The 25,761-nt window shown below is 30.9% G+C and overlaps 1 protein-coding gene across 1 annotated transcript in view; it reads right to left on the minus strand.

Annotated features, from left to right (window-relative positions):
- Positions 1-1,627: 1,627 nt before the first annotated feature.
- The window catches only part of lrrc8aa (leucine rich repeat containing 8 VRAC subunit Aa), a 25,133-nt gene continuing 999 nt past the window's right edge, over positions 1,628-25,761 (minus strand). The window contains exons 2-7 of the mRNA XM_051093510.1: positions 14,181-14,898; positions 11,860-12,468; positions 9,817-10,149; positions 7,552-7,722; positions 6,983-7,288; positions 1,628-3,493 (exon numbers count right to left, since the gene is read on the minus strand). Coding sequence (XP_050949467.1) covers positions 3,218-3,493; positions 6,983-7,288; positions 7,552-7,722; positions 9,817-10,149; positions 11,860-12,468; positions 14,181-14,888 — 2,403 coding nt within the window. The 5' untranslated portion in view covers positions 14,889-14,898 and the 3' untranslated portion in view covers positions 1,628-3,217. The remainder of the gene's footprint in view (positions 3,494-6,982; positions 7,289-7,551; positions 7,723-9,816; positions 10,150-11,859; positions 12,469-14,180; positions 14,899-25,761) is intronic.

The raw sequence follows: 25,761 nt of genomic DNA on the forward strand, positions 1-25,761 counted from the left end.
AAATTAGGTAGTGTTTAGTGCATAATGCAATATGAATTTTATGACTAAAACTAATTTAAAATGTTTGTGTTACTTTCAGTCAGCACTGAAAGTAAACAATGCCACCTGAACCTAAGGAAACACACATTTTGCTGATTTTTGCTGCTCAAAATAGTAAATTATCGTCATGTTTTGAGCTGTACTAATCGGTCGGAACGGGAAAAACGTTTGGAGTAACTTACTATAGACTGCTAAACGTTATAACAAATCAGAAGTGTGCAAAAAATCTGTCTGAGGAACAGAAGGTGTTTGCCAAACTGAACCAGGATTTCCAGGGCAACAATCTTGACAAGATTCGTGTTTGTTGTATTAATTTTCGGTCAGGTATGTGACATTTTAGGCTAATATCGTAATTAATACTGCTTGTACGTATCTTTACCACCTATTAGTTTTAGTTTGTCAAAATATTGCGCCCTTTCCTGCTTAAGTCCTTCTCTATAATATTTAGCAGCTTCCACACGTTTTATACATGGTTTAAACAACATAAATTATCAGATCATCCTATTCAGTAGTAAATTAACCGCACAATCCATGCTGTTGTTTACATCCGAGTGTCGCCAATATGGCCGCGCATCCGGGTAACTGACCCAATCATGACGTAAGTGCACACCCTCTATCCACCTTATTTTTCAATGCAGAAATAAGCTGTTTTTTGGTAATGTGTTAGACGTCCGGTTCATAATCCACCATAGGGAAATAACAAGAAGAATCTTGAAGTGCAGTAAATGGTAAAACAGTTTGCAAACCAGTGTATTCATAATTAAGATAATACATTACAATAATATGGTAAGACACACCAGTTTGCAATATCAAGCAGCAAAACGAGCTTTTTGTGCAGCTAAAAATAGTTGGAAATGGATGAGACCGGAAGCAAGACACCAAAAATTTGCAAATGGCTGCACCCACTCTTATGGGAAAAATAAGGTGGATACCAGTCACCATTATGTTTCATGGTGTAGTTCACCTGAAAATTAAAATTCGCTGATAATTTACTCACCCTCAGGCCATCCAAGATGTAGATAAGTTTGTTTCTTCAAATCTGCAGAAAAGTAGCATTACATCACTTGCTCACCAGCAGATCATCTGAATGGGTGCCGTCAGAATGAGAGTCCAAACAGCTGATTAAAACATCACAATAATCCACAAGTAATCCACACCACTCCAGTCTATCAGTTAACATCTTGAGGAGCCAAAAGCTGCGTGTTTTTAAGAAATAAGTCCATCATTAAGACATTTTAACCTTAAAATGTTGCTTCAGGCTAAAATGCAAGTGAAAAAGTCATCTGGTCTGAATCAGGAAAAGACATAAGAATAGCTCAACCACAGTTTACCAGTCAAAACAGTTCTAAACAAATATGTTAGTGTATTTTGATACAAGACAACATATGATGGACTTTTTCAATAAAGGAAGCATTATGGATTTTTGGCCAAAAAGTATTTTTTGGGTGAACTATTCTTTTAATATTTTACCTTTACACTGGCATCATCTAGCCCAATAATTTCTAAATTAAAGTGTTATGCAAAACCAAATGTTTCATGAGAATAACCCATGGATGTGACTTCAGAAACATAAGAGAACACATTTGAGTGTTTATCAGAAGTCTTTACTTGGTTTTGTTTAAAGCCATACTGTGTACATTAGGCAATCTTCTGAACGAAAAGAAAAGTTCAAATAAAAATCATAAAATCATATGAACACATACATATATAAAAAAGATACATTAACGCATAGGATTGTTTTACTTGCAAACACATGAACCGTTTGCATGAGTCCGTGCTTTCTTTTTGTTCTTTCTCATTTTTTTTGTAAAATTATAAAACTTACAAACGCAAAATGTACACTTATATCTTTGAAACGAGCTCCAGCATACAGCTCAGAGAGAGTTAAGGCCATGATAGCGTGGGAACGTTGCTACGACGAGAGTCATTACGACGTCATCGCTCCCTCGACCAATGGGATGCGACGTGCAGGTCACTTGATCCAAACGTGAGTGCGTCCAGAATGGCAAAAGTTTGTTCATTAGAGTGTTTGAGTTCGTAGTTTCTAAATCTTTGTGTTGAGTCTGTGGAGTGTAAGATTTCAGCAAGACATTTGTGGCATCATATTCATAGTCTTTATATGCATATATAAGTAGTAGATTTTGTATATGACCTTTTTGGCATTTGTGGCTATTGGCTCTAAAATGTACATTTTACATATTCGATAACTCAGCTGGCACATTCACAAACGGTCGACTCTTCCCTGACCGGACGCAGCCGCTAAGTAAATAATACACAAACCACATATTGCTTGTTATATCTATTCATTCCAATAATGCCGCTGCTTTAACATAGGCACTCGCATCCACATGTTTACCATGTAGTCGTCGTTTATATGCACGCCCCTCCGTGCCTGTAGGGGGCAGTACATCAATGACTTGACCTTGCAAAAAGTGTGTTTGTGAATGAGAACGTGTTTGAGTGAGTGTATCAGTGTATGTTTCCAAGCACAGATGGCACTGTACTGTCAACTTCCCTTCATACGGAGAAGAAACGTTATCGCCCAAATAAGAATTAAAAACAATAAAAACAAATTGAAAGCAGAACAACCACTTAGTTTACCCAAAAATTTAAATTTGCTGAACGTTTACTCACCCTCAGGCCATCGAAGATGTAGATGAGTTTGTTTCTTCATCATATTTGGAGAAATGTAGCATTACATCACTTGTTTACAAACAGATCCACTGTAGTGAATGGGTGCCGTCAGAATGAGAGTCCAAACAGCTGATAAAAACATCGACAAGTAAGCCACACCACTCCATTTCATCAATTAACATATTGTGAAGCATTGCTTTTGGCTAAAATATGAGTACATGATCCATAATGCCTTCTCCAGTGAATAATTTGTCTTGTCTGAATCAGGAGAGAAATATGCACTGATTTCATTTAAATGCAAAAATGCATTAAGTTAACTGATGGACTGGAGTGGTGTGGATGATTGATGTGATGTTTTTATCAGCTGTTTGGACTCTCATTCTGACGGCACCCATTCACTACAAAGGATCCATTGGTGAGCATGTAATGCAATGCTACATTTCTCCAAATCTGATGAAGAAACTCATCTACATCTTGGATGGCCTGAGGTTAAGTAGATTTTAAGCAAATTTTATTTTTTGGGTGAAATGTTCCTCTGTCTTGCTCAGGCTTGTTCTTTATCGGTTCTCCACAGCTGCTCCTTGACCTCCGGTGGCAGGGTGTTGAAGAGATCCTCTTCTACAATCAGCCCGGAGCGCTTGAGAAGGCGACATTCAGAGAGCTCCACCGGTAATCCCTCCAGCCGGTTTCCACGCAGCTCCAGCTGCATGAGGCCTGTTAATTCTCCGAAACGTGACGGCAACACTGTAAGGCAGTTATTTCCCAAATTCAGCGTCCGCAGCTTCTTACACTGAAACAACTCGGGTGGCAGCGCCTCAATCTGAAACGGAGGCAAAAAATACTGTTAACACACAAGCTATGCCATATGATTCTCTTTAATTAGTGTGTAAAATCTAATGACAGAAAAAAAACACTTTATTGTGCAAAACATTTATTAAATAGGGCTGCAAAACACTTAATCGTGATTAATCGCATTTAAAATAAAAGTTTATATTTACATACTATATGTATGTGTGTACTGTGTATATTTATTACTTATATATAAATATACACACATACATGTACATATTAAGGAAAATATTAGATTTATATATAAAATATATAATATAAATTATATACAAGTATAAATATATACACATACAAATATTTAAAAAAATATATACATGTATGTGTATTTATATATGCATAATAAATAATAAATCTATCACATCTTTATCAAAAAATTTTCAAAATAAATAATTACATCTAAAATAAAGTTTGTTTACATAATATACGTGGGTGTACTGTGTATATTTGTAAATTTTAACTTATATAAGACTTTTTTTATACATATATGAATATAATAGAAATTATAGGAATATAAATATATAAATATTTTCAAAATATATACTGTATGTGTATTTATATTTACATAATAAATATACACAGTACACACATACATTATGTACACAAATACTTGTATTTTGGATGTAACTAATCGCAATTAATCGTTTGACAGCACTAATAAAAATTGTAAAGTGTAGTGTGTAAAATGTAATCAACTGACAGAAAATAAGATGAGCATTATTGTACATAATTTAGTTAAATGTTATTTAATTTTTTACATGTCTATATAGTTTATTATTTTTTTTATATTTTGTAACTTTTTCAGTTATTTATTTTTAGCTGAAATAAAATAAGTTTATGTTTTAAATTTTTGTATGTTTAATTTTTTTTTATTTATTTTATTTATTTTTTTAAATGTCTATGTAGTTTATTTATTTTTTTATATTTTGTAACTTTTTCAGTTATTTATTTTTAGCTGAAATAAAATAAGTTTATTAATTTTATTTCAGTTAAAGTTGTTTTTGAAGTAAGGAAAATTTGTGTTTATGGTTTTAGCTTTAGTTTCAGTTTGATATTATAACCCTAATTAATATCAATGTCAATATAACTGCATAATAATAATAATCATAATAATTAATTATTATTATTAATAGTAGTACTAACTAAAATATTAACTAAATAAAATATGTAACATTTAATTAAATTGCAGCATTTGCTATTTGAGAAATCATACTTAGTCATATTGAAATTTTTTTTTTTTTTTATTTCAGTAGCTAAAAACTATTTTCAGCTATTTTTGTTAACGGAGTAAATAATGTAAAATAAGTGTTAGTTTCATTTCAGTTTACTCTGTTTTGTGCAGTAAGGGATAATGTTCATTCAGTGATCAGTCGGGTGATCAGGTGTCTTGGTCAGGGTTTATTTTGTAATAACCAGCTGATTGATATGAGAAACCCAAAACCAATCATTTGGGCATCAGCGGCCATTTATCCATTATAACCGTCATTATGCTACACTATTTGATCGAAGAATGCCAAGACTGACCAATCAGAATCAAGCATTCCAGCAAGCCATGTAATATGATCTATCTGTAATAAACAACGTGCCCCATTTAAAGACACTCGCTCGGCAGGGCGGAGACCTAGAAAACATATTATACACAGGAAGACCAATTATCTCCAGAGTGAGCGGCTAATTTTGGCCCACACGCACACACACATATGCGCTCTAAAAAAAGCAAACGTGCATCTAGTTACAGTCTGCCTTGATTCTCAACAAATAACACAAATTACACAACTCATTTAGATAATAACGAGCTAATGAAGGATCCGGGAAGCTTGTGTGTGTGTGTAAGTGCACACATTCCTCGACAGGAGGACCCATAAACCCGCTATTTTCAGAAACATACCACACATGCTCTCCAACACGCCCATTACTAAAAACAACCACAAGCGCCCGTCAAACTCAAAACACATGAGAGACGCAGGTTGTGTGTTGCATAAGGATGTTCCTGGACTTTATGTCTGTACGTTCCTCGTTTACGTATCTGAGTCGCATCCAAAAAATCCAGATTGAACAAAACAGCGGCGCCATCTAATGCCGCTTACGCCCCAGAGAAAGCTCTGATGGGCGTCTGACGGATAGGTATGCGTAAGACGGGATTGGAGGGTGTGAACTGGGGCTGCTGAGAAATCAGAAAACAGGATTTCCGAAAGCACAATTAGAGCCGCCTTTCTGATACATTGTCACTGACACTGTGAGGCTGCGGTGGATTGTGGAGGATTCTCATTTTGAAACTCCAACAACATGCTATTTATTACAGATCTCGAAACTATGTTATGATTGCCGTAATTTTGATTTAATTAGCGTTAACTGGCATTGGACTTAGAAAGGATGCATTACCTACAAATGACTAAATGGCTATTTCGCTAATTGGTGATGTTAATCAATATGTCTGCGCAGATTAAGTGACGCCACATGAAAGGTTAATTCAGATGTGAGCAAGTTAGTACGTAATAAATGATTATGAAAACATTTTTTTATTTGGTATAACATGCGCTGATGAATCATTCGCAGTAAGACTAGGATCATGTACTTAAGTATTAAAGAGCTTGTGATCACTTTAAAGCATCAGAAAAAATAAATTATATATATATTATATATTATTATTATTACTGTTATTATTAATTTATATATAATCAATTACATTTTAATGTTAAATTAAATTACATATATATTTTTATACACACATATATACAAGTATTATTATTATAATTTAATTTATGTATGATCAATTAAATTTTAATGTTAAATTAAATTACATATATTTAAAAAAAATAAAATAATAAATATATATATATATACACACACACACACACACACACGTATATATATAAAATTGATAATTAACATTTATTTTATAATAATATTTATATGTATATGTGTGTGTAATATATTCATACAAACAAAACTTACATAACTTGTATATAATTAAATTGTAATGTTAGAATTTAAAAAAAAAAAAAAAATTACATATTTAGTATACTTTATTATTTTATATACACACATATAAATAAAGTAAATTAAATATCAATGATATATAATGTATATTAATTATATATATATATATATATTTTTTTTTTTTTCCCCAGTGATGGTAAAGCTGAAGTACAGCATTTATTAGATATATTTTTTTGTAACATTGTAAATTATTGTCACTTTTGAGCAATTTAATGCATACTTGCTGAATAAATGTATTAATTTATTATTATTATTTATTATTACTATTTATTACTATTTATTTTCATTATTATTAATAATAATAAATAATATTATTATTTTTGACTGGTAGTGTGCAGTGGATTTACATAGCACATCTAGTTTTACAGGAAAAGATAAAGCTCAGGTAACAGCGTCTGATGGAATCTCACAGGAACGTGAGGTGACGTGTACATGCAAGTCTGCACACTTATGCTCAACTCACTCTGTTGGCCGTCACCGCAAAATACTGCAGGTTCTGCAGGAAGCCGATGTCTGCAGGGATGCTGGTCAGGTTGTTGTGACTGAGGTCCAGGTAACGCAGCTTCCTGCAGAAGAAGAGCTGGGCAGGAATCTTCTCGATCTTGTTCCTGTTCAGGTAGAGGCGCTCCAGGTTGGTGAGGGTGCCGATCTGGATGGGGATGTAGGCGATCTGGTTGTACCAGAGCTTGAGGCACACCAGTCTGTGGAGATGCTGGAAGCTGATGATCTCCTCGATGGTCTTCAAGTTGTTGTCTTTCAGATCGATCTCCTACAGACAGAAGTTGACGTGCACGTCAGAATAAGTGAACAGAGCTTGTACGAGCATGAAAATACCTGCGGTACGATGTAAGAAATGTACAACATTTATACAACGCAGAACGTTTAAAACACTCAACAGACATTGCAAATAATTACACAACCCTGAATGGCACAAAAGGCCCAATATTATCTAATTTGATTATAAATACATGAATACAGCATACATATTATATTCAGAGTTTTTGAGCTGCTAGATAAAGGATGACTGATGACCTGTAGATTGTGCAGGCTGAATATGGAGTGCGGGATCCGCTCTAGATCGCAGCGCACCAGCTCCAGCTCCGTCAGGTTCACCATCTTCTTCAGACTGTTCAGAACCATCAGTTTGGTCCCTTCGTTATTGATGGAGAGCTTCTGCAAGTGAACGCCAACATCTGTCACCACCTGCAGGGGGGAAAAGACACACTTGAATTAACATTTTGTCATTTAAAAATAAAAAAAAGCTGCAAAATGCAATTCTGTGTGAATCTATTTAGTTGTTAGATTAAAAACAGCACCAGATATTGGCCTTGTCTTCACTTCTTTATGTAGGTTAAATTAAATTACATATTAAATTAAATATAAATATATTTTTTGTAACATTTTGTTCAGAATATGTACTAAATTTACCTAAAACAAAAGCATAAAACAATGCAAAAATGCAGAAGTTATTTGACTATAAAAAAACAATAAGCAGAACTCATATATTTTATAAATAATATAATTTTTTTTATATAATTTTCTATGTAATTTATTATATATACTATTTTTATTATACAAATTATAAAAATACTGTATATACTATATTATATAATATCATATTAAATTCAATTTAAAAAAAACAAATAATAAAAAATGTTCACGTCATATACAATTATATAAATGATATATTTTGTTTACAATATATATATTTAATATAAAAATATAAAAATACTGTGTGCATATATAATATAATATATAATAAATTACATAGATATATAAAATGAATTATTAAAATATATTTTGTTTACAATATATATATTTAATATAAAAATATAAAAACACTGTGTGCATATATAATATAATATATAATAAATTACATAGATATATAAAATGAATGATTAAAATATGTTAATTTTAATTTATAATATTTAATTTATATGAATATTTTAAGTTATATAAATTACACATTTTGTATACAATATTTTATAAAAATTACTAATACTTTATATATATCAAATTACTACAAGTTAATTTTATTTTTTTATTTTCAATTTCTATAAATATTTCAAGTTATAGAAATAATTATATAAATTATACATTTTGTATGCAATATCTTATTACAAAAATACAGTATTTATAATATTATATTGTCATTAAATTATTCAAATATGTTAATTTTATAATATTTGTATGAATATTTTAAGTTATATAAATAATTATATAAATTATACATTTTGTACACAATATTGTATAAAATATAAAATATCTATAGTTATATAAAATATAAAATAAAAATATAAAATATAAAATACTTTATAATATTATATCTTCATTAAATTATTATATGTTAATTTTATAATATTTAATATATATAAATGTATCAAGTTATATGAATAATTATATAAATGATACATTTTATATTTAATATTTTACTACAACAAAAATCACATAAATACCGTATTTATAATATTATAATGTCATTAAATTATTAAACTGTTCATTTTAATTTTATAATATTTAATTTATATGAACATTTTAAGTTATATAATATATAAATTTTACATTTTGTATACAATATTTTATTATAAAAATTACTAAAATACTTTATATATAATTTTATTTTTAATTTTAATTTATTTAAATGTCGAGTTATATAAATAAATATATAAATGATATATTTTGTATACAATATTTTACTTCAAAAATATTGTGTATAATATTATATTGTCATTAAATTATTAAAATATGCTCATTTTAATTTTACAATATTTAATTTCTATGAATATTTTACATTATATAAATTACAGAAATTACACATTTTGTATACAATACTTTAAAAAAATAACTAAATACTTTATATATAATATTATGTCATCATAAAATGTTAATTTTATATTTAATTTATATAAATGTGTCCAGTTATATAACTAATTATATAAATACTGTAAAATACTGTATATAATATTATATCATAATTAAAGCATTTAAATATTTACATTTTAATTTCATATTTAATTTACATAATTGTTTTAAGTTATAAATTATACATTTTGTATACAATATTTTATCACAAAATTATAAGAATACTGTACATATGACACTATATTAATTAATAATTAAATTATGCAAATATTTTATTTGTTTGCTTGTTTGTTTGTTTGTTTATTGTCTTCATAATATTGTGCCTTGATAAACAATGCACAACAAGCAAATAGGGTCAATTTTGATTTCAGCATGGTATTATCATCATCTCTTTCTGAATGCGTTGATGAATCTCAGTGAGTAACATCATGTTACCTGAGGCAGTTTAGTGAGGTTGCTCTTCAGCCGCAGGACCTTGAGCCTCTTGAGTTCCCGCAGGCCGTCGATGACGATGAAACGGTTGTTATCCGCACTGAGGTTTCCGGTCAGATGAAGCTCGCTGAGGTTCTTGAGGCTGTAGATCCACAGTGGGATCTCCTTAATGTCTGTGAACTTTATGTGTAGTGATTTGAGGTTCTCACGGAGGAAGGCCAGAGCTGGAGCCTCGATTTTGGCCGGCGTGTGGTAAAGCCACATCTCCCTCAGGTTAGACAGCTGTGCGATTATGGGCGGGATCGTGACATCAGGAATCAGCTCCAATTTCAGCACCTGCAGGAAATAAAGAGAATACATTACCTGCAGTTCAAACAACCAATGGTGTGCGATTGGGGCGGGGCCATCTTTTTATTTGACCAATAGCATAGAGGATATTATTCCAGAGACCTCATGGCAATTCCGTTTGGTGACTTTAGTGCACAGAAATTACACACTTTGCCTTTAAGAATTTAAAATATAGAAAAAAGCAAGCCATGTGTGAGGAAACAGTTCTAACTTCCTTCTTCAAAGCTGTGTAAAATATGTGATCTTACAGAGGAGTCTTACTGCATGCAAGCGGTTACTTAAGAGGAAGCTGAATTTTTGTGTGTGTGCTTGCTTTTGGGGCTGCACATTTTGGCCGAACATTTTGTGATTACATTAATTTGAAATGTATACAATTATAAAAATAAAGTAAAGAAATATTAGTATTATTTGAATTTTTTAAATTATTACATTTGTTTAAATAAATTGTTTTTTTAGACTACAAAATATTAATAATTTCAATAAATCAAATAATTAAAAATTATATTAAAAAAAAATAGTATTGGTATTATTATTATATATTTTTTAATTATTTATTTAAATAAACTGTTGCGTAAATTGGCCAAACATTTTATATTTATTATTTATATATTTATTTATATATATATATATATTTATATATATATATATAAATTATTTAATTTATTTAAATCAATTGTTGTGATTACATCAATTTAATAATAAAATAATAATTAAAAAAAAAAAAAAATAACTAAATTATTATTAAACAAAAACAAAACTAATCTTAGTAATAATTTTTATAAATTATTTAATTTATTTAAATAAAGTATTAAATCAAATAATGAAACATTATTATACAAGCAACAAAAAATATTAGTATTATAATTTTTGTAAATTATTTAATTTATTTAAATAAATTGTTTTTAGGGCTGCATAATTTGGCCAAACATTTTGTGATTACATCAGTTAGACTATAAAATGTTAATAAAAAAATAATTAAAAAAATTAGTAATATTACTATATATATTTATAATTATTTTATGGCTGTATAATTTGGCCAAACATTTTGATTATAAAAATAATAATTTAAAATCAAATAATTAAAAATCATTAAAAATTATAAAATATATTAGTAGTATAACATTTTTTAAATCATTTAATTTATTTAAATAATAATATTTTTATAATAATACATTTTTAAATCATGTATTATAATTATTATTGAATACAAATATTATTATATATAAATAAGAAATATTATTGTAACATTGCAAAGTAAAATAATAATAATAATAATAATAATAATAATAATAATAATAATAAATTAATCATAATAATTACTTTAAATTACAATAAATTGGTTAAATTACAATACTACAATACTATTTAAGGTAGTCTTCCTTTCTTTATTTAGCAACATTAAACCATCAATCCACCGGGTTATGAGTTTCTTTCTTCTGTGAAACATACAAGAAGATATTTTGAATAATGTTGTGACCAAACAACTTTGGTTCCCATTGACTCATGTTGAACTTTTTTTGTCAACGGGAACCGAAACTGATTACTAACATTCTTCAAAACCTGTTATTTTGTACTCATCAGAAGATACGACCTAGATCAGGCCTACAAGCATGACCTGAATCATCCAACTTGAACTTTAAATATGCATCTTGTAGGAGTTTTATATTTACAATCGTTCAATCACACAAACCCACACACCTCCAGCTCAACCAGGTCGAACACTGTGTCTGGGATCCCGCTCAGCATAAAGAGGTGCAGCTCGAGTTTCTCCTGCGAGTTTTTGGTTATCCTCTGCCTGAGTTTCTCCAGAGTCCATTCGTTATTCAGGTTCAGCTGTCGCAGTTTGTTTTCGCTGACCTCCGACAGGAAGACGGCGAAGCGCTTGGAGTACAGCGGGTCGTACTGATCGATCATGTGCAGCATGAAGGCGAAGTCGTTCTTGACGTCCGGGATGTCGCTATAGCTGCTCTCCTCACGGATGGACTCGAAGGAATAGCGTTTTAGCGAGCGGCTGATGATCCAGTAGAGCGTGTACATGCATATGAGGCCGTAAACCACCACCAGGCTGATGTAGAAGCAGGCCAGGATCTTGAAGAGCGTGGCCAGAGGATGAGCGCAGTGGTACGTGCGATAACCGGTCAGCCGTTCGATGTCCACGGTGCACGACACGCTGAACTCGATGTAGCGAACGTAGTACGTGGTGTAGCAGATGATGATGATGAACTGGGTGACTTTGATGATGATTTGGCGGATGTAAAGACGATGAACGATGTCGCCCTCCTCCACATGGATACGGAACTTCTTCACCTGCAAAAAACAGAAGAATGAGATGAGATGACATATTCAAAATACTTGGGCTCTGTTCCAAAACCTCGTGAACTACTTCACTGTGTACTACCTACACAGACAGCATCCTTCAAAGGCATCCTAACTGAAATGGAACTGCATAAATGATTTGCTAGGTAACAACATGACACAAAAATCAAATCAAATCAAAATCAAATCAAATAAAATAAATAAAAAAAATAAATAAAATAAAATGAAATAAAAATAATTAAATTTTGAAAAATACTGAAATGTTTTCCTTAAAAACCATAATTTCTTTACGACTGAAGAAAGAAAGACATGAACCTCGTGGATGACAAGGGGTGAGTACATTATTTGTAAATTGTTGTTCTGGAAGTGGACTTCTTCTTTTAATATATACATTTAGATTTAATAATACCAACATTTGGCATTGGATGAAATAATATACTAATAAATAAAATATAGTTATATCATGCAATTTTAAAAAGTATAGCTAAATATTATCTAATAAATAAATATTTACATATTTAATAAATATGCATTTGTTTACTTAATATACTAATAAATAAAATATATTTCAGTAGCATAAAAGCATAAATACATATTTATTTTATATATATATATATATATATATATATATATATATAATTTTTTAGTGTACAAAGTGTATATATATATTTATTTTTTTTTTTTTTTATACATACACACATACACACATACAAATATGTATATATATATATATATATATATATATATATATATATATACACACACACATACATATACATATATATATATATATATATATATATATATATATATATATATATACACACACACACACATACATATACATATATATAATATTTAATATATATATATATATATATTTATTTAATATATAAATATATATATTTTTTTTTCATTAATATTTTAAATACTTTTCAGATTTGGCTAATTTATATTAAATACATAAATATTATAAATATAAATATGCAATAAATTTATAAATATTTATTTATCAATACATATGTATTTTTTAATAATATTTATCAATTTCCTTAATTATATTTGCATTATAGGCTCAAATATCTATATTTTATATATTAATATATAAAGTAAGTATAAATGTATACATTCAATTTATTATTTAATTATTTATTATTATTATTATATAAAGTAAGTATAAATATAAAGTAGTGTATGAAATTCTACATATTTTAATTAAATATATATTAATATATAAATAATTATGTAATAATATTTATCAATATTTTTTAGCACTGGCTGCAATAAAATAATTTTATTTATTTAATTTATTTATACTAATTAAATAAGTGAAAATTCTAAAAAATATTTATTAAATTGCTATTATTATATAAATATTTTCATAATATTATTTAGCAATATTTCAGAATTGGATTAAAGAGGTATATGTATTAACATACGAAGTATAAATTACAAATTATAAATACATTTATATTTAAGCATATGTATCACAATGCCCTTTCCACTAATTCTGCCCTAGAATTTAGCCAAAAGAAGGTATTTTGGAGAAATGCATTAAAAAAAAACAAAAAAACAAAAATGTCTATGATGTCTTAAAACGCTGACTACTGAGGCATCTCATTAGGTTTTGGAACACAGCGCTGTTAACAAGACGTCTCGCTTGTGACTTGAGACCAGCTCTTAAATAAAACATATGCACACACCTTCTCAAAGAGCGCTTTGGCCTGCTCTCCTTCCTTCTTGTCCAAGACGCCCGTCTCCGAACGGTCCACGATGCCCTGTTCGATCCTGGACTTGGTCCTCTGCAGCATGGGAACGCTTGCTTCCACATCCTGGTCGCTGACGCTGGAGGTTTTCTTATCCATCGAGCCGTTCATTTTCCCCGCCGGCTTCGGGTCGCTCTCCTCCACCACAGTCTCTGAAAGCGCACGCGTCGTCCACGGCGAGTCGAAACACTTCAACAGGATCGACACGAAATGCTCCAGCTTGGAACTTGTCCGTGGAAACTTAAACCAGAAGTTACTACATGCTAGAAAGATCAGGGTGTGCAGCAGCACCAGATAAGGGAAGTATTTTGCGAACCAATGCAGCTTGTTTTCGTAACATACGGCGTCCACGTAGTTGTACTGGTGTCTGTCGAGGTCGTACTGGATGCCCTTGGGTTCGGGGTTGAGCGGCACGCTGACGTTGAGCAGCGTGCTGACGTTGCTCTGTTCGCAGGTCTGGTTGACGACCCATTTGCATGGCAGGCAAATCATCTTGTCCTGCGTGACCTGCAGCGTGCCACCGAACACCGCGATCATCAGCATCACGATGGAGATGTAGTCTGTGAACACGTCCCACCATGGTTTCAGAATCCGATACGCCGGCTGTGTATCAGCAAAGTATCGCAATTCAGTGATGGGAATCATGACAGTTTACCTGAGAAAAAGAGAGAACGGAAAAATGACTGTGACAGGCCAATAATAATCAAATGTCCATGTCATTTCTACATTAAAAATTTACAAGTTCATTAATTTTGTATAGGCAGGGACATTTCTATGCATTTCATATCATTCTCAACCTTTTGCAAAAAGTAATTTCTATGTGAAAAATTAAATAAATAAATAAATAAATACATTTTATATATGCATAGGCAGGGACATTTCTGTCTCTCACATCATTCTCAACATTTCGCAAAAGGTCGACCTGACGAAAAAATAAATAAAATAAAAGTATGAGGTCATTTCTAAGCCTTCATATGATTCTCAATCTTTAAAATAAAATAAAATAAAATAAAATAAAATAAAAATACAATTTTGGAATAGGTAATTTCTAAGCATTTGTATTATTCAAGTATTTAGGTAATTTCTAAGGTAATTTCTAAAATAAAATAAATAATAAATACAAATATTTGTATCTTTTCTTAGCCTTTCATATCATTCTCAGTCTTTTGCAAAAGGTAGTTTCTGCCCCAAAATAATAAAAATAGATTAATTAATAAATAAATATAAATAGTTAATATCATACTAATAAATAATTATTAGATTATTAATAAATTAACTTCTAAGCCTTTCAAATCATTATCAAACATTTTGCAAAAGATTATTTCTACCACAACATTCTGAACATTTGGCAAAAGGTATACCTTAAAATAAAATAAAATAAAATAAAGAAAAAAAAAAGTAAAGTAAAGTTAAGTAAAATAAAGTAAAGTAAAGTAAGATAAAATTTACAATTTGGAAAAGGTCATTTCCAAGTGTTTCTGTGACTCACAGCCATTTGCAAAAGGTACATTCTAAAAATATAAAAAAATTAAAATTAAAAATACATAAATAAATAAAAAAATTTTAAGGTATTTTCTAAGCCTTTCATATCATTCTCAATATTTTGCAAATGGTAGTATCTGCACAAAAATAAAAACGCTAAATAAATAAATGATTAAATAAATATAAAACTATTTATTAAAATATAATATTAATGAATAATAAATTAATTAAATTAATACATTTCAACATACAAGCCATTCATATCAATCTCAATCTTTTGCAAAAGGTAGGTTCTGCCTAAAAATAAAATAAATAAATAAATAATTAGCAATATATTATAAATAATTAATAAATTAATTTCTAAGCCATTCATGTCATTATCAAACATTCTGCAAAAGGTTATTTTTACCTTAAAATGAAATTTTAAAAATGCATTAATTAATGCATTAATTTTATTTCCTAGACTTTCATATTGTTCTCAACCTTTACAAACAAACAAGGTAATTTCTTGTTCAAAAGGTAACTTACTTCTACCTCAAAAAAAAATAATAAAAAAATAAAATCAAAATATTTTGCAGCCATTATTGCATTATTTTCATGACTAAGCACTTTCTAACATTTAACTCCCTGAAAGACAAAGATTTTTCTCTTAATAACATTCACTGTTGCTCTCAGAAAGAGAAGAAAACAGAAGAAAAAGATTTTGATTTCATGCTAAAAAATCTGCTGAAATCTTCCTAAACTGCATGAGAAAACACACATTACTTAATGACCTTTAACCCTGTTCTGTCTGCTGCTCCTTTCACTTTAAACCCAGTGTTTCTCTTAATTGAGTCTCCTGTCTTTCTCTTACAGTAGCAAGAGTCAGAGCTCAGACCATGGACACAGGAAGTGGCTGCAATGAGTCAGCAAAACATCCTCAGCTGTGCGTGTTTGCGGGAGTACAGTTACAGAGGACAAGAGAACGCCATTAAATTGCACGCACGCACACGTCCCACAAAATCAAAGCTGTGCCTAATTTTAGCAGCCATTCTCAAGGTACATACGATGCATGTACGCACACACACAGTTACGCAGTTAAATCCAGCAGAGCGCTTGACTTTATAAAAGCCGTTTGCGTTTGGGGACTGATGTTTTGAGGCTACAACATCATTAGGGTTGCCAGATTGGAGCTTAGAATTAACAACAGCTGCCATGTCTGCAATAAGCCAAACAAAAAGCGCGTCCCAAATCATAGCTTGCTGAAAACAGGATGTAATGAAACACTGTTTTGGATGGAAGCGTGCATCTGTTCATGCTTTGAACGTTATTTCTTAAAAAGCAGAGCATGGTGCTAACAGCACCAAGTTTATGGGTTTGAAGTTGAGTAAGTGCCTGGCAAATGTGTAAATGCACATGCTTTTTCAGGTAATATTGCCCAATTCTTTCCTGTTTTCAAAAGTTTGGGTGGTTGGTAAGACTTTTTTTTTTTTTTTTTCCCAGTAATGTTTAGAAAGAAGTCTCTTCTGCTCACCAGGGCTGCATTTTTTTTTTTTTAAATCAAAAATACAGTAAAAATGTGAAATATTATTACAATTTAAAATAACTTTTTTTCTATGCAAGTATATAGTAAAATGTAATTTATTTCTGTGATCAAAGCTGAATTTTCAGCATCATTACTCCAGTCTTCAGTCTCACGATATAGTAATTTTAGCAACATTTTACTTATAGTATGCTACAAAGGAGATATTAGTTTGATAACACCAATGAAATCCATAATTTTAGTACACATGCATGTGACCTAAGACACAAACCCATGTGCATTAACAGAATAAAAGCTTACAAAATGAATCATAGTGACGCACCATAAAACAAGTCCTCTAAAAAGCCTTTGTGAGAGGAACAGACCAAAACGTAACTTAAAGTATTCCTTTAAATAATAGCAATTCTACAGTATACGAGAGGTTTGAATAGCAGACACAAGCATTAGGAGACTAATAAAAAGGGCAGAGGAGGGACGGGAAAAGGAGAAAGGAGTTTATTAGCTGGGGAACAGGGCTAATAATACACAAGTGAAGAGATAAAGGCATAATGAGGCATCCAGACAGATAATTCATCATTTCCTACCCTCAATCAATCATTCCAGCATTTAGACGACCACAGAAACCAAACAAACGCCGGTGTGGATGAAGAGTCCGGAATCCGTGACTCAGTGCAGATCGAGAAGCGCTCCGGCTAACGTCTATACTTAGAGTCGGAAAGGCTGGGAATTTTCCGTTTGGGATTCAGGAGCTGGAGTGAAAATGCAGAAAAGGCCCCTGCAATTGTTTATTGAGAGACCTTGTAAAAATTCCACGATGGGCTGAAACGACTCCAAGTTACTAGAGCACCTCCGTTTCAAAACATCCTCAACTGGAGCATACCACATGCTCAAAGAGTGGATGCTTTAAAAGATTATATTACTTTGCTAATTTAGCTAAACTAGTTAACTATTAACTAAAATGCATACATATGCCCATTTGTATCCAAAACAGCCCCTCTGCTTATGTGGGGCCCCCTTTAAGGGGTTATGAGCCAATTAAAATCTGGTTAGAGGTGTGCAGTTATTTACTAAAAGAGAAAAACCTCTCAAAAGTCATTTCTAGACTAGAATATCACTGACGGTTGAAAGCGAATGCTTTTGACTTGGGCTAGTAACAATGTTATTTTAGTGTTATTTATATACTAATACATCATTTCTTAACATTTTTTAATTAATTTTTATATTTTAAACTTTATTTTAGTTTAGTTTTAGTTTAAATTTTAATTTAAGTTTAGTCATTTTGTTACACGCTTTTGTCATTTGTATTTATTTTAGTTTTTTAAATATTTCTGTTTAGATAGATAAGCTTATTTTAATTTTAGTTTGTTTAGTAATTTTGTTTGTTTTTGTCATTTTCATGTATTTATTTTATTTGTTTTGTTTGGATAAGTTTAAGTTAAAACTAAGCTTTAATTACGTAATTTTGTTGCATGCTTTTTTATTTTTAATTTATACTGTTAATATTGGAAGCATTTGTCTTTTTATTATTATCTTAAATATTTCTGTTTAGATGGACAAGTTTGTATGTTAAAACAATAAGATTTCTTTTAAATTTTTAGTTTAAATTAAGTACGTTTGTTACATGCTTTTGTCATTTTTATTTATTTATTTTAAGTTAAAACTAGGTTTTAATTAAGAAATTTGTTGCATGCTTTATTTTTAATTTATAATTAAAATATTTTGTTTAGCTTTATTTTTTTTATTTCAGTTTTAGAAGCTTTTATTTTTGTTATAATAGATGTTTTTAACCTTTAATATTACCTTTATTAAAACAATATGTTTTCATGTTAATTTTAATTTAAGTTTAGCAATTTTGCACATGCATTTGTCTACAAGTTTGTAGGTTAAACATTAAGATTTCTTTTAAAATTTTAGTTTAAATTAAGTACGTTACATGATTTTGTCATTTTTAAGTTTTTAAAATTATCAATTTATTTCTTTAGTTTAAATACGTTTTTAAGTTAAAACAGAGTTCTCATTAAGTAATTTTGTTGCATGCTTTTTTATTTTTAGTTTATAATTAATTTAGAGTTTTTTCCGGTTTTAGAAGTTTTAGTACTTCAACCTAAACTTGTTTTATTTCAGTTATTGGCAATTTCTAATTTTTCTTACTTTTTACTTTTAAGTTTTTCCATGTAATCAGAAAAATATTGGTGGTGAAACATTTTCACAGTGTTGTTTATTCCAGCTTTATTTCTATTTAACAATAACACTTGCAACCCCAAAACCACCAAAAACACTTAAACGTCAGAAACCCTATAGAAAACACCCACAACACCCTATTTTCATTAACACCTCCTTATCTCCCAAACACATACTCTCTATACGGAATATTTACACATTATTCACACAAAGATAAAAACCTACTTCACAACTGACAATTCACACAAAAATTTAATTGATCCATAGATAAATAACCCACAATCACCGTACAGCTGCTAGAGTTCCTTGGAAAAAGGCAAACAAAACACACATGCTGAAGAATATAATTCAACATGGTAATACAAACACACCTGAAATGTAAGAAATAAATCACATGAAAAACTACTTAAAGGATCTCATCCCAAAATGTCAATTCTGTCCACATTTACTGACTCTTTTGGCTTTCAGTTGACCATGTTATCATCTTGATTCCTCATAATGAAGGTAAAAACTTTCAAGCTCAGAAAACGGCAATAGTTAATGATGACAGAATTTATGACTAAACTATTCCTTTAAAAAAAAGAAAAAAAGAAACACACACTGAAATGTCTGAACGCGTCCCTTGAGTCCACGGGTCTCAGCTAAGAGTCTATTAACAATTAACAAACAGCAACCTTCGCACACAGACACAAACACTTCACATATACACACAAACTGCCTCCTTCACAGAGCTGGAAGCACTTTAATAAACTTCAAGTATTTCAAAAGCATCTTCTAAACAGACAATTTCCTCATATCCTGCAAAAAGTAAACAAGACGCTGTGTGCGTGTGTGCACATGTGTGTTGAGGATCAACTTCTTTCCTTTAGGAGCGATTGGAGACGTGTTGTTTTAACACAAGGCCCGCTGAGAGTGTTAGTCTCCGTCCGGCTCCTCACACTGTCTGCTGATCCAGTCTAGACCAGCGCTGGCCGTCCATGAGACGTCTGTTCCATCACAATAACCTTTAGCAACACCACACACACACACACACACACTCTCCCCCATTTACCGTGTGTTTGCTTGAGATAAAAGCCTCTTTCTTTGAATGTAATTACACTTGACATTTTCCTCAGTGCTCTGGATTCCACACGAAACAAACCATTGCTCATCACAGTAATGAGGAAAAGCAAAAGAGCTCAGTTGTTTCCCTTATAATGTTGAAGTTATAAATACTTTCATAAGTAAGCAGTATTGACTTCTCTCATAACCCTCTGACAGCAACGTCATCGCGCCGAAAAAAGCACATCAGCAGGAAAGCTGGAACAAGCTGAGAGAGAAACCGTATTCTCTGTGTATGTTCCTATTTCTCTGAATCTGAACATTGCGTTGTAATAACAGCGGTTAGATTTATGTGCATTACAGTCTGCGCTCCCTTGAGCTGGCAGAATATCCTCCACAGTGGAAGTGCTAAATTGCTATATGGCAAATAACATCTTGATCATGACATGGCAAAAACCTTTCTATAATGAACCTTACTTACTATATAAAAAAGAACGTTCTATAAATTATACAGTAGAATGTTCTTTGTCATATAATGACCAAGATGTTTCATTATAATAATCAAACGTGTTGATCACTTTAAGGCAAAAACCCTTCTATAATTAACAATTATTTATCAAAAACTCCTATAATGGAACATCTTGATCATTTCATGGCAAATAACCATCCATCATGAAACATACTGATCACTATATAACAAAGAACCTTCTATAATGGAACATCTAGATCACTATATGCCAAAAAACATCTATAATTGAACATCTAGATCACTACATGGCAAAGAACCTTCTATAGTGAAACATCTGGGTCACTATATGCCTAAAAAAACTTCTATAATGGAACATATTGATCACTATATAGCAAAGAACATTCTATAATAGAACATCTAGATCACTGTATGCCAAAACAACATCTATAATGGAACATTTGGATCACTATATGCCTAAAAAAACTTCTATAATGGAACATCTAGATTACTACATGGCAAAGAACCTTCTATAGTAAAACATCTGGATCACTATATGCCTAAAAAAACTTCTATAATGGAACATATTGATCACTACATGGCAAAGAACCTTCTATAGTGAAACATTTGGATCACTATATGCCAAAAAACTTCTATAATGGAACATATTGATCACTATATAGCAAAGAACATTCTATAATGGAACATCTAGATCACTATATGCCAAAACAACATCTATAATGGAACATTTGGATCACTATATGCCTAAAAAAAACTTCTATAATGGAACATATTGATCACTACATGGCTTCTATATGAAACATCTGGGTCAAAAAAAAACTTCTATAATGGAACATATTGATGGAACATTCTATAATGGAACATCTAGATCACTGTATGCCAAAACAACATCTATAATGGAACATTTGGATCACTATATGCCTAAAAAAACTATAATGGAAACATTACTACATGGCAAAGAACCTTCTATAGTAAAACATCTGGATCACTATATGCCTAAAAAAAACTTCTATAAAGGAACATATAACTGGAAAGATTCTATAGTGATCACTATATGCCAAAAAACTTCTATAATGGAACATATTGATCAAATAGCAAAGAACATTCTATAATGGAACATCTAGATCACTATATGCCAAAACAACATCTATAATGGAACATCTAGATAACTATATGCCAAAACAACATCTATAATGGAACATTTGGATCACTATATGCCTAAAAAAACTTCTATAATGGAACATATTGATCACTACATGGCAACGAACCTTCTATAGTGAAACATCTGGATCACTATATGCCAAAAAACTTCTATAATGGAACATACTGATCACTATATAGCAAAGAACATTCTATAATGGAACATCTAGATCACTATATGCCAAAACAACATCTATAATGGAACATCTAGATAACTATATGCCAAAACAACATCTATAATGGAACATTTGGATCACTATATGCCTAAAAAAACTTCTATAAAGGAACATATTGATCACTACATGGCAACGAACCTTCTATAGTGAAACATCTGGATCACTATATGCCTAAAAAAACTTCTATAATGGAACATATTGATCACTACATGGCAACGAACCTTCTATAGTGAAACATCTGGATCACTATATGCCAAAAAACTTCTATAATGGAACATACTGATCACTATATAGGAACATTCTATAATGGAACATCTAGATCACTATATGCCAAAACAACATCTATAATGGAACATCTAGATAACTATATGCCAAAACAACATCTATAATGGAACATTTGGATCACTATATGCCTAAAAAAACTTCTATAAAGGAACATATTGATCACTATATGCAAAGAGCCTTCTATAATGGAACATATTGTTCACTATATGCCAAAACACTTCTAGAATGGAACATATTGATCACTATATAGCAAAGAACATTCTATAATGGAACATCTAGATCACTATATGCCAAAACAACATCTATAATGGAACATTTGGATCACAATATGTCTAAAAAACTTCTATAATGGAACATCTAGATCACTACATGGCAAAGAACCTTCTATAGTGAAACATCTGGATCACTATATGCCAAACTTCTATAATGGAACATACTGATCACTGTATAGCAAAGAACCTTCTATAGTGAAACATCTAGATCATTATATAGCAAAGCTCACTATATAGAAAAACCCTTCTACAATGGACCATCTTGATCACTATATGGCAAAATAAACCTTTAAAGCTTCTATAATGGAACATCTATAGAATGGTCACGATCATCATCACTACACGGCAAAAAAAAAATCTTGTATAATGGGTCATCTTGATCCTTATATAGCAAAGAACCTTCTATAATGGAACAACATGAGCAATATATAGCAAAGAACCATAATTTTGGATCAGATCTACAAAAACCGTAGGCTGATAGAAATAGTTTTGTTTTTGTGGACAGAAGTACACAAAAAAAAACAATCACAACAATCCCCATGAAAGTTTGCTATATCTAAAATTAGAAATAGATTGTAAATTACATATCCTCACATCAGCGTACATTTGTTGTTGTAATAACTACACAGCATATTACAGATCATCAATACTTCGAGCTCTACAACCACGTTCTGATGCCATTCTGAAAAAAGAACACATCATATTATTGACAACATCTCATGACTCATGTATCTGACCCGTTTTAACTTACTGGCACGGTTTTAAAGCCCGTGAGTGAACACAAATGAAATTAACTTCTTCTTCCATACAACATTTTGTCCCAAGTCCCGTGAACTCCAGGTGCATCTCGCAAACGCACACAAAGGGTCTGTTGTTTAACTCACTCTCTGTTTAGTTTCCCCAAGGGCATGTTGTCCCCATCTGCTGCTAACGGCTGGTATTAAAGATGGATACAACCCAAACACACACGATCGTGCATCATCCCTAAAACCATCACACTCTGTCCTGTCAGCAAAAGAGCTGAACATCACTGAGATACAAAGAGACAAATGAGGTTTTAACACATCAAAATGTCTTCGCAGGCCCATGAGAGAAATAGATCGGACTAAACAATTACAAAAACCTGCCTTGATATGTGTTTGTTGAAATCCGATGGCTCCTCTATAATGACACTGAAATAAACGCTGGCTCTTTCTCACCACTAATTCAAACTACCTAAATGCCAGAAAGACTGACTCTAAAGTACACAGATGGAGTTAAACCACTCAAAGCAATTAAAAACCTGCATTCGAGTATCAAACCAAACTTTCAGCAGAGGAAAGTGAAATAAAAGCGGTCTATAACATGTTATCATATACCACAAACAACAATTTGGACTTATCTCTTAGTTTGCAAAAGCAAAACTCATGCATTTACAGTAATGGAAGTCTATGGGACAAAAACATTTTCCTAAGACATTTGCACTGAGAACTTAGGAACCAAATCAATCTCATTTACGGATAAATCATTTGTGGTTTTGAGAAATGGAACGAACCAATTCACTGATTCGAATAAAAGAATGATTTAGCCACAAATCTACTTTTCCTACAAACATGCCAAAGAGAGTCAGGGCAGATATCAAGATTTTCAGTAAACAATGACTTAAACTGTACTGCTGCTTTTTACAAAAAGCAATGCAAGTGTAGTTTACTACCTTATGCAGTTTTTTTTAAATAATTATTTTAAAATGTCAGATTTTTAATTTTTTTTTTAATATCTTAGATATTTTGTTAATCAACGAAACTTACTTTTGTGATTTTTTTATTATTTTATATATTTAAAAAAAAAAATAAATAAATAAAACAAAAGTAAGTGTTGTGGATTATATATATATTAAGGTTTTATATAAAAAAGTTATTTATATATATATATATATATATATATGGTATTATTTACAGTATATAGTAGTATTTTATTTATTATACAATTTATTTTATTTTTATAATTTTACATACAATAAAATGCGTATAGTATTTATATTTCATATAAATACTATAATAATTTCTGTATTTTACATTTTCTTTTATTAAAAAAAAATGCATATAGGCAGAGCAACTAAGATCTCAAAAACTGGATCAATCTAATTTGTGAATTAATCATTTTGAGAACCGGTATAAACTAATTCACTAAAAAGCTCAAAAGAATGATTAACTCACAAGTCATCTCTAGCTTAAACTATGGTCTGTTTCTCACAAAAAGCTATCGTATGACTTCAGAAGACTTGGAATACAGTGCACAAGAACAACCTTTATTGATTTCTTCCATTTGACAGTGTATATAGTTTGTGCATTCATTTTGTTGTTCTGATGCATTTAGTGAGATAATGGGGTCAGAGGTGTGTGTGGCGTCCCACAGACACACTGGCTTTGGGCTTTACACATCACACTGCAGCCATGCAGTCAATTATGGGTGTGTCCTCCTTAGATCAAGCATGCTTCCTGGAACACATGCTGCCTGCTCCAGCTAACAAAGACAACTTCACACGTGTAGAGAAAAAACATCAGGCCCACACTTGTTCAAAACACACATATCTTGCACCTCAGGGTCAAACTTTAACCCTCATCTAAAGCAAACATCTTGTTCTAGGACCAAACACACTTAATTAGAATAAAAGCAAAGGATGGAAAAAGCACAATAAAAACAGCCTGTACTATTTTTTTTGGAAGTCATACGACCGCTTTGGGCGAAAAACTGATCCAAATTATGTAAAGTGTACAGTTGCATAATGGTGGTACACTCTTCATACTTCTGAGGTCTAAACCTACAACCAACAGGTTACATATTTTTAACCAGTAAGCCACAACACACCCAGCAGGGAGTGTCTTGAAATCAC

The sequence above is a fragment of the Labeo rohita genome, chromosome 21, assembly GCF_022985175.1.
Source record: "Labeo rohita strain BAU-BD-2019 chromosome 21, IGBB_LRoh.1.0, whole genome shotgun sequence".
NCBI lineage: Eukaryota > Metazoa > Chordata > Actinopteri > Cypriniformes > Cyprinidae > Labeo > Labeo rohita.